The sequence below is a fragment of the Argentina silus genome, assembly GCF_951799395.1.
Source record: "Argentina silus genome assembly, chromosome: 5".
NCBI classification, from domain to species: Eukaryota; Metazoa; Chordata; class Actinopteri; order Argentiniformes; family Argentinidae; genus Argentina; species Argentina silus.
Genome location: NC_139659.1, coordinates 19,380,378 through 19,391,241, shown reverse-complemented (window position 1 = coordinate 19,391,241; position 10,864 = coordinate 19,380,378). Strand labels below are relative to the sequence as shown.

The following is a 10,864-nucleotide window of genomic DNA, read 5'->3' as shown; positions in this document are numbered from 1 at the left end:
GGGTCAGAAGCACTACCTATCTGCTCCGCATTGCATATCCGAGAAGGGAACAGGGGGCTATTTGTTTCCCACACGTGACGCACACACCTCAATATTGCAACACCTGATTTGACCTAGGAAGCGAGTTCAGTATGTTGCTTTGGGCTTCACATTTTACCCCTCTTTCCTCGGCGACCTGCATGTCGGAAATAGATAATTTAATGATTGTTATGAACGTTTATGTGGAGAGAGTGAGAAACCCTTTTTATAACCTAGGAATTGACTTGTCTGAGTGAGAAGGCGCCTGTGATGCAATTATCTATAGCCTCGTCCAGCCTACAGTTTAATTAACTAAACCAACAGAATATTGCAATAGCCACTGAGGCACTGTCAGTACAAGAAACAACACAAGTGTGACATGTGTCCCTCTTAAAACAGAGAGATTAAATGTGCAATAGTGAACTCTAAATCTAATTGTTCCACTCTTTTAGGAATACATTCATTTGGTCCTGGACATTCATTGAAGTAGAAATGCATGACATTCTGATTTAATCTAATATGGAGTGTAGATTATTATATTTTCTCATGGTCTGCTCCACCAAGCTTCTCTATTTGTGAGCTGTGAGATATTTTACACTAGCCACCAAGCTTCTGCAAAGCAACAACATGAGAACCATTGCTCACACATAACCTCCGTCACCACTGCAACCTACAACCACCAAGATGTGGTTTCCTATTGATGACTCAGTGTTACGGAGGCTATACACACTCTGTCAAGTTGCTTAGAACCATTTACTGTTATCTAAGCAGACAGGTAGACAAGTACTCTATCTTCCTTATCAGATCATTAAGATCATGCTTTATACTTCCTTAGTCATGAAGTGTACTGTAGACTACATTATGCTCAGGAGTGTAGTGGGACACATATTTACTGTAATAATAGGCCTACAGTCCATTCACTAATGGGTCATCACAGCCCAGTAACTTGGATGATTTAGTATTTACATTACGTGTGTGTCTGTATGTTTCCTCAGACATGGCAGATAAACAGCAGTTGAGCAGGTGACACTTTGTTTTTTGTTACCTACAGTATATTGTCCGCCCACCCCTCTGCCTGACTCCAGTCCTACTCATACGTCCTGTAAAGATTACAGCATTGTCATTAAAGCTCTCCCAGGATGAGTTTCAGAATGCCTTGGCCATGTCTGAGAGACACATTTTTTCACCATTCCTCATCCCAACCTGTTAGAACCAGAGTATCAGGGTGTGTCCATCACAACCCAGAGCCAAGAGAACTCTGAGACACGCTCTGCAGCAGGCCAGGTGGGCGCTGCTCAACGGGGGAGTAGAAGACAGAGAGTCGTACACCTTAAATAGATAAACGCCAGTGCCAGACTGAACCATGACTATACCCTCGGACTCTAGCCTCTAGCAGGGGAGGCTGGTGGAGGTAAAAAATCGGAGGACGGGATCATTGTAATGTATGGAATGGAATGAGGAATGGTATGAAACATGTCTCCACCAGCCTCCACTGGATATACTGCACTTCTAGCGCAACATTTGTGAGACAAACATACAATGAGAAAATCCCAGCATTAGTGAAACACTGAACCACACACTGTGCATTGCATAGTACTGTGTTGGGCCCCTGGAGCAACACTTGTGAGACAAATATGTTGTGAGCAAAAGCCACAAACTATTTACCCCCCCCACCCCCTCCCTCAACAAGCCATGACTTATTCTGGGTGTTATAGCCCTCACCCCTGAGACAAATTTATGACAATTCACAGATAACCACAGCTCTCCACATTTACTGTAAATATCTGGTTTCACAATAGCAACCTAATGAATTCTGTGTTCCTTGTAGACAAAAAACAAACATAAAGCCAGACTATTACGTGTGTGTGTGTGTGTGTGTGTGTGTGTGTGTGTGTGTGTGGGTGTGAGAGAGAGAGAGAGAGAGAGAGAGAGGGAGAGAGAGAGAGAGGGAGTCATTTAGTAATTTAGGCAATCTGGTCATCAGACAATATCGACATACAGTATGTCTACCTAAATGCACAACTCTTAAAGCCTAAATCAACTGAAAACATTGTTGACCATCCGCATGACTCCTTTAAACCCCCTGTCACCCCACCATCACCATCACCATCATCCAATCACTTGAGGCCTACCTATCTCACTTGCAAAGAAGAGTCACAAAAACATTCCTCTTGGAATTATCTGATCCTGTTTCATTTCAATGCTTCACATAAACTTCCCATGATGCCAAAGGCAGAATTCAGAATGGAAGTTCCGGTCGGTGTTCCTTGTGTTCAGTATGGAACCCATCTTCTGTGTGTGAAATGGGGTCAGCGCGCCCACAGGCTGTGAACAGGGTCCAGCTGAAAGGATTAACTGGCGTGTACAGTAATCCCAAATGCATGAGCAACCTGTCTGCACAGCAGTAGCCTGCATGCTGCCTGAACCGAGAGGAACAACTTCTGACTTCTTATCAAACAGATGATACTGTACAATGTCTCTCACTGTATGTATGCCCTATTAAACACATACATATATACTGTAGTATTATATAGCATTATAAGTCATTGATAGCCATATATGAATTCATTAAAAAACAAGTCTTTATTTTTGCATAAAATCCTTGACAGCATGTGCAATGCTTTCAAATCTGTGCTGATGAGAGTACATACAATAGGACCAACCAGTGCATTAAAATGGAAAACGTTCACAGCAGTGTGTACGACAGTCTGATGCAGTTCCCGCCTCCCTCCGTCAGGGTGTGAGACTAAAAGACTATCTTACATAATTTATACAGACATTTATTACATGTGCTTTCAATAGTGGAGAGTGAGCGCTGATGAGTGGCCTTTATATACATAATACAGTCTCAGGGGTTACATGGACTGCCTGTGCAAAATATAAAAACAAAACATAATGCAGATAGAGAGAGGGAGAGAGAGACAGCGGAGGTGCATAAATAAAAGGAAAAAGTCAAGGTAATTGATTATCACATACGGAGGGTGGTTATAAACCTCTATGTCAGCGACTCAGGGGCCTGGGCATTAACTGCTGGTGATATGCAAAATAAACCCTCTAACTTTGTAAGGAAAGTCTTGCCCCATTTTCTCTGAGATAAATTGGCTTATTTTTTATTCACCCCCAGTTTGTGACCGTCAATCGCCTCGTTTTCAGAGCTCTGACCTTTCAATGACAAACAGCTCTTTGTTCTTTGATATTGTCAGGTTTGAACATCAGGAATCTAGTTACACTCAACTGAGACACCTTTTGGGTTATGTGAGCTCACGGAAAAAAAGGAAAGAAAGGCAGATGGGTAATAAATTCATCTAGTTCCAACACATTTCTCCAACATTTCAATTTTTATCAAAATGTAAGAGCAGTATTTACATATTTGCATTTTTTTTTTCTAATTCATTAGATGTTGAGAATTCATCTTATTATCAATGGCAAACATACCACCTGAGAACCACTGGAGCAAATTAGGATTTGTCTCTCTATTACTGACATACATGGCTTTGTCGATTACATGCTGAACTATTGTTGATTTTGTCTTAAATTATAAGAATTATTGCAAACATATCTATGTACAGTTTTAGGCTTTACATTTACTTACATTTACAGTACAATCAAATGCGTTCCTATGTAAGGCACAACCTGCAAGCTCTCTGTCCCCAGTGGCAACAAAAGGAATTACAAACACAATCCTGAAATAACCTAGTTCGATTTACACCAGTAAGTGCATCCATTCCATTTCTTCTTTGTTTTTTTCTGGTGGGTAAAAAGCCCCTTCCGCTAAAGTACTCCCAACAATTTTTGGGGAGCAGTAATTGAATGATTACACCTTTATCAATAGGAAACAACTCATGTGGAAATATCAGTGTCAAAAGCAAACATTCTGCTTCGAGGATGAGGAATGTGCCAAAATATCCGTAAGTCAACACTTATCAAAATACCATACAAAAGAAATGCAGTACGTAACATGGTATATATAGATTTACAGTGTCTCATTAACAAAATAAAACAAACAAACACAGGATTGGAACTCATCGCAGGCGGTCTGTGCAAAACCCACCAGAGTTCACGTGGACTTGAACACGTAGACATTGAGACAACTTTGGTGAAATGCCATCTTCTGAGGTGTTTTAGTCACTTTGGGTCTTGATGTGTTAAACCTGAGAACTGTTTTCCTGTGTACTGAAATAAACCAGTGCTCCACTCCGCCAAAGGTGGTCAGGTTGCCAAAGGTGGTCAGGTTGCCAAAGGTGGTCAGGTTGCCATAGGTGGTCAGGTTGTCAATGGTGGTCAGGTTGCCAATGGTGGTCAGGTTGGCCCATCATTACACTCATGTCGATGTGTTCATATCCTCGACTTCTTATGGCACAGACCTGAGGAGAGACCAGCACTGGTTGTGGACCATGATCTTGAGCATGAACGTGACCGTAGTCCCTTGACTGTAAACCAGATGGTAACCCAGTTGATGGTTAAGAAGCAGGTGATAGGGTTCAAGTACGGTTGAGGGGGGGGAGTCCTTCTCTGTGTGGACCACATCATAGATCATAGATGGGTTTCTCTGTCAGCTGAATCTGACCATGATGTTGAGGTTGGTGGTTCTGGTTGTCCAGAGTGTTGGTGAGGGGTCATGGTGCATTTTCTCTGTCTGTCTGTCTGTCTGTTTGTCTGTCTGCCTGACCTGACGGTAGTGGGGCACAGACCTGCTGGATGGAGTCATTAATCCTTCATGTCCTCCTTCATGTCCTCCATGGATTTTCTCTTGAAAAAGCCAGCCTGACAGATCAGAAGGAAAGTCAATACAACATGTTTTTCAATCTAATGCAACCCTAATCCTATTTGGCTTCTTTTTTTTTTTCTGTAAAGATATGACTTTTGAATACAATGTCCCGACAGACACAAGCGATTATTATGAGCCTGTGGACTGTGGATACGTACCTTCCAGAGAGCAAAGATGACCAGGGCCAGGATGAGCAGTCCTATGAGGATGCTGACTATGATGATCCACATAGGGATTCCTCCCAGGGCCGCTTTAGACACCTCAATCTTCACCTGACATCACAACAGTCATATCAAATCATCACAACGTTCTACAGCACATGATCTCCAGAGCTAATACCTGTAATCGTTAATAGAACTAGTCAATTATAATAATAGCAATATGAACACAAAATGCATAGAAGTCAAATCATTGCAGCCATTGCACTTACATATCTGACATGATTGTTTGAACTCAACACAAACAGATCAGCGTTGAGGTTCTCCAGAGTGGCGTTGACCGTCATATACAGACTGGAGAACTCTGCCTGTGCAAATAGGACACCAATCAATGAAGCACAAAAAGAGGGGCACAAATGACACTTCTAAGATTTGATATTAGATTGTACTCACTTTGATAAAGGTGGGTTTCCACACTCTGAAGGTAACATTGACCTGACTGAAGTTGGATGGAGGGATTGTGCAATCAAATGACATACACGGTTGATCCCTATTCTCCTTACAGTCCTGCAAAGCATTGCACATATATTGTAAAACCCACACACACACATGCATGCACACACACCATCATTATACTTATCATCATCATCATCAGAGCTAGTAGCTAGTGCTGACTCACCACCAGGTAGACACTGAGGCTCTCTGCTTTAGGGGCGGGGGTGTGCAGATTGTCAGGATTGATATTTAAAGGGTTATCCCGAGAGTTGCATTTGATGTCCTGTGGAAGAAAAAAAAAGAGAGAGAGAGAGAGAGAAGGGAGAAAGAACAGGGCTGTTTGCATAGGCAGAAATGAAAATGCTGAATAGTTGACATACTCTACTAGTGTAATTGTCTGAAACAAGTGTAAACGTTTACTGACAGAGAGGCATATGTAAGGTAGGGTCCATGTAGGGAGAGAGGTCTCACCATAGAGGAGGTGGCGACGTTTTCCAGGTACAACAGGATGTTCTCCCTGGGTGAGAGGTAGGGGAACATCACCCATAGCTTCAGGGGGGGTGTCTCCATACCCAGATCCGTCTTAATCTACAGACCAGAGACAGGCCATTGAAATGGAATGAATTTGATTCCTATGAGACAGACAGTAACTTACAGGACGATGTGAATTACTGTGTAATTGCTGTGTAATTACCATTTACTGTACCATGTATTTACTAAGTACTGTAGGTACCTGGTAATTTCTGTAAATTTCTATTGAAAGTTAGTATCCTATAATATATGCCATTTACCTGACGCTTTTATCCAAAGCGACTTACATTGCAGTGAGTACATACATTTCAGTATATATGGTCCCAGCAGGAATCAAACCCACAACCTAAGCGTTGTTAGCGCCACAGAGGCTCAGTTAGAGGCTCAGGCTCATGTTACCATCATCACATGCTGTCTTATTTATTTTCAAGCACAGCATCAATACACCAACAGGATAATAGCTACACCACACCAGCTTATTGCCCCCAGCCCAAGTACATACTGACAGCAAACCTGGGTCAAAAAACACTTTAAATACTTTCAAATACTTTGTTTGCTTGAGCTTGACTTGAGTGACAAATGGGCGGGGTTTGCGCTTTTGGGACACAATCGAGCAGAGATACAGTACCAGTCAAAAGTTTGGACACACCTTCTCATTCAATGGTTGTTTTTAAAAAAAAAATATTTTCTACATTGTAGATTAATATTGAAGACATCAAAACTATGAAGGAACACATATGGAATTATGTAGTAAACAAAAAAAGTGTTAAACAAACCAGAATATGTTTTATATTTTAGATTCTTCAAAGTAGCCACCTTTTGCTTTGATGACAGCTTTGCACACTCTTGGCAAGGTGTGTCCAAACTTTTGACTGGTACTGTACATGTTTGAAATGATTTTAAATACAATTTTGTTTAACTGCCAGCAGGTGGCCACTGTGGTTGAGGTGACAGGTTCTTACCGTGTAGCTGACCATGACCTCCTCTCCGATCACACTGGTGTGGTTGAAGACGCTGGGGTGCTGCTCCCCCTTCTTCACTACGATGTGGTCGTCCTTCATAAACCTGCCACTGGGGCATGGAGAGAGGGGGGTCACAGGTCAAAGGTCAAAGGTCAACACTACTAGTGAGTATTGACTTGTGGGATAGACTTAAAAAAAAAAAAAGTGAGCTTGAATCATGTCATAGCCACCATATCACCATATGGTGTGTCTCTTACTTTAAGCATTAAGCCAGTATGTAAACATGACCCTCAGTTGTGTGTGTCAATAGCATTGTACAAGGCATGGTGGATTATTTTTGGACGAGTAATCAATATGGTACTTACACAGTGAATCTCAGTCCAGCCTCGTACTTCACAGGGATGGAGATTCTCTTAAAGTTGTCATGGAGCGTGGAATCGACTTCTTCACTGTCACTGTAGCAATGAAAATATGGAGTATTATAGTATTATACACCTACGTGTATTATATACGATATAAGTATTACATGTGGCTGCTGGACTTGCTCATTACTTTCATAACTTACATTTTTGACATTTTTGACATTTAGCAGACGCTTTTATCCAAAGCGACTTACAAGTACATTTGTCTAAAGTAAGTGAATCATCTATACATCAGTCATCATAAGCAAAAATCTATGCTACGACCAGGTGCTGTTGGCAGTCACAATGCTAGAGGAAGGAAGGATGACTTTTTTTCTTATTAACAGTAGAGGAACTGTACAGAGGGGTAGTGGGGGGGTGAAGAGGTCTTTAGGAGGGACAGTCCAGTTCGCTTCCAACCGCAACAACTACATCAGGTGTATATCAGCACGTTACAAAACATGGAGATCAGGGCCTCATAAAGCACAAGGACTCTCCAACTAGTGAATGGCTTTCACCTATGTTTATCATTGTTCTTGTTATAAAGCACTTTGAGACAATTGTATTATATATATACAAATATATATACAAATATACAAAGACATTTCATATTATTAGATGTGATTTGATCTATGTAAAGGCTATAGAAATACAGTTCCAACTGCTTCACAACATGAACAAAGCATGACACCATCGCTTACCTGGTTGCAGCTACATTGATGATGATCTCCTTCTGGACATGTGCAGGGTTGACTCCAAAGATAATTTTAAAGGTTTCCTGTAGAGAGAATAAAAAAAACAATAATAATAAAATAATAACAATAAGTGTGCACTAAAAACATCAGAACATCAGAGTGCACATACTGAGTAGGAATGTTGACTGTGAGATTGACCTACCTCAACATTGCTTTTGAGAAATGGATATCCGACAGAACACTGAACTGTGGTGTTATTCGGACTGCAGACCTCTTTCGGCTGTCAGATAAAGGGAGGCATATTAAGACAGACAATGACTGTGACTGACAAAGCTATTAGAAATCGATGTGCTGCAAGTGATGCACCGAAGATATTCAAAACCTAAGAGAAGAATCTCACCTCAACATTCACGTAGTTGATGTTCTCAGTAAAGCTCAAAGTGACCTTGGTGTTGTAGGCATTGTCTTTGCTGTTTTTAATGGTGATGTCAACGTGGAAATTATCGTTTTTGGCTTTGATCACAAGACTGGAGACAATAGGCAAGTTATTAGCAGATTGTATTTAATCTAGAGCAACACAAGGGGGCGCCACATCACAATACAAAGACAATGTATAACAGGCACTGTTTCTGCTTCTCACCATCCTTTTTCGGAAGTATAGACACTCACGGCGGTGTGACATTTCGCAGCTATCTGCTGGGGTACGGAAGTGCGGTTTCCAATGGGGTTTCCAATGCATGGTGACGACTGCTAACTATTATGATAATAACATCCCAAACTCATGAAAAGGTTTATTGAAACATAAAAATAACAACAACAGCGAATGTCGAAAGTAGCCAACGGTAAGCTATTATTCAAGAGGGTCAATGGGGGAACTTGACTTCCGTACCCCAGTAGAGGGACATGGCTTCAGATTGTGAGTACATATGCAGTTGCGCAACATGGATTTAGATGAGAATGGACTGGAGTAAGAGCCCATGCTTAGACCAATCCTACGCTTTGAAATCCACATGGGGAATGGTGGAGATGCAGAACAAGCATAGCACAGTTCGTTCAAATGGGATCATAAAGCACAGCTAAATCATATTATTAATGAGAGAAAAATACTGAAGGACGGCAGTTGTTATAAAAGCTTTATCATTGTACCTTTGGATACTTGGCTCTGCTTTAAGGGACAGATCAGCAATGCACTTGTCATCACTCCCACAGTCCACCAAGGGAATCTGAAAGACACATTTATAGTTATATAAGCAGTATAGACACTGTATCAGCAACAACATCCATGCAGAAAATGAGCTTCAAAAGAACACACATGCTTAAGGGGCAATAGTGAGCAAACGAGAATTATTTGTGTACCAGTATTTCATTTTTTTGACTGACTGAAAGGGTTAAAGTGAATTCCAATGACAAAGTTTCCCTTGTTTTTTCCTCAACGTTTGGGAGGCAAAATCCTATTTGTTCCCATTTCCCAGTGTCACTGGAATGGTGACAAGATCAACAGTGGCTGCTCTGCTCCCAGGAATGGACTCTGGGATGCAATACAGTACAATGTCTCAGGGAAAACTTAAGCTTCCGTGTGTGTGTGTGTGTGTGTGTGTGTGTGTGTGTGTATGTGGTGTGTGTGTGTGTGTGTGTGTGTGTGTGTGTGTGTGTGTGTGTATGTGGTCTGTGTGTGTGTGTGTGTGTGTGTGTGTGTGTGTGTGTGTGTGTGTGTGTGTGTGTGTGTGAACTGTCCCATATCTGCCCTCCACTAACAATAACAGGACCACTCCTCTAGTCTAACAGGGCTTCCTCATAGGATTGGAGTGTTGTATTGATAGCATGAGAAACTCTGGTCTGGGACTGGAGACAGTCAGCATGTGTCACTTCAACAGAGCAGACATAGCTTGGATGAAATCACACCCTGTATTGTGTGAAGCCTCATATTATCTCTGCCATATCACTGTAAGACACACATGTTTTGACTCTCTGTCTGGCAAACAACTCATTACACTCATCAGAACTATGTGTGGGAGCTCTTCTCTGGGAACTGTCAACTATGTTTTACAGCTAATGAAGCTCTGATTGGAACCACTGTAGGATGGCTGACAGCTGTTCCAGCTGGGCTGACCATTCTAAAAAGTGCTGGGAGGAATGTGCATTAGCTGATCATTCTGCTCAACAAAGTCATCATATACAGTATAACTGTCTCATAGCACTGGTCACAACAATGGGTACATGTGTGTATACTACAGGGGAGGCTGGTGGATGTAGAAATCAGAGGACAGGCTCATTGTAATGCACGGAATGGAATTAGGAATGGTATTGAACACACATGTTTGATAGCATTCCTCATTCCATTCACGCGTATTTGATACCATTCCTCATTCCATTCCATGCATTACAATGAGCCCATCCTCCGTTTTCTACCTCCACCAGCCTCCCCTGGTACATGTGTGTACACTACGGTAAGAGGTGGATATGCAACTCCACCACATCCTTATTGTGAGATGAGGACCTCTAGTGGCTAAAGAGGGAATCAAAATATTGGACTTCCATGAAGGTGACCAAGCATCTTTTCAAGGGTGGACTCACACAAACGTTATTGACTATACACCTAAGCAAGCCATACATAACATCACTGGATGATAAAATACTCTGTGAGGAGAGACAGAGAGGGGGACGGGGACTGAGCATGGTTCATCCTACCGTTTTGTTGATCGACGTTGGTAAGTTTCCGTCCAGAACGGGGCCCTTGTCATTCTCAACCAGTCCAAACTCCAGGGACACCATAATGGGGTCTCGGAAGTCCAGCTTCTCCTGCAGGGAGATGTACAATGTGTGTACTGTCTTTGCT

At 41.9% G+C, this 10,864-nt stretch overlaps 1 protein-coding gene across 1 annotated transcript in view; it reads right to left on the bottom strand.

Annotated features, from left to right (window-relative positions):
- Nucleotides 1-2,578: 2,578 nt before the first annotated feature.
- The window catches only part of itga1 (integrin, alpha 1), a 35,065-nt gene continuing 26,779 nt past the window's right edge, over nucleotides 2,579-10,864 (bottom strand). The window contains exons 18-30 of the mRNA XM_083670612.1: nucleotides 10,717-10,827; nucleotides 9,175-9,251; nucleotides 8,429-8,555; nucleotides 8,231-8,308; nucleotides 8,035-8,111; nucleotides 7,298-7,387; nucleotides 6,933-7,041; nucleotides 5,911-6,027; nucleotides 5,624-5,722; nucleotides 5,398-5,511; nucleotides 5,217-5,312; nucleotides 4,945-5,058; nucleotides 2,579-4,782 (exon numbers count right to left, since the gene is read on the bottom strand). Coding sequence (XP_083526738.1) covers nucleotides 4,726-4,782; nucleotides 4,945-5,058; nucleotides 5,217-5,312; nucleotides 5,398-5,511; nucleotides 5,624-5,722; nucleotides 5,911-6,027; nucleotides 6,933-7,041; nucleotides 7,298-7,387; nucleotides 8,035-8,111; nucleotides 8,231-8,308; nucleotides 8,429-8,555; nucleotides 9,175-9,251; nucleotides 10,717-10,827 — 1,266 coding nt within the window. The 3' untranslated portion in view covers nucleotides 2,579-4,725. The remainder of the gene's footprint in view (nucleotides 4,783-4,944; nucleotides 5,059-5,216; nucleotides 5,313-5,397; nucleotides 5,512-5,623; nucleotides 5,723-5,910; nucleotides 6,028-6,932; nucleotides 7,042-7,297; nucleotides 7,388-8,034; nucleotides 8,112-8,230; nucleotides 8,309-8,428; nucleotides 8,556-9,174; nucleotides 9,252-10,716; nucleotides 10,828-10,864) is intronic.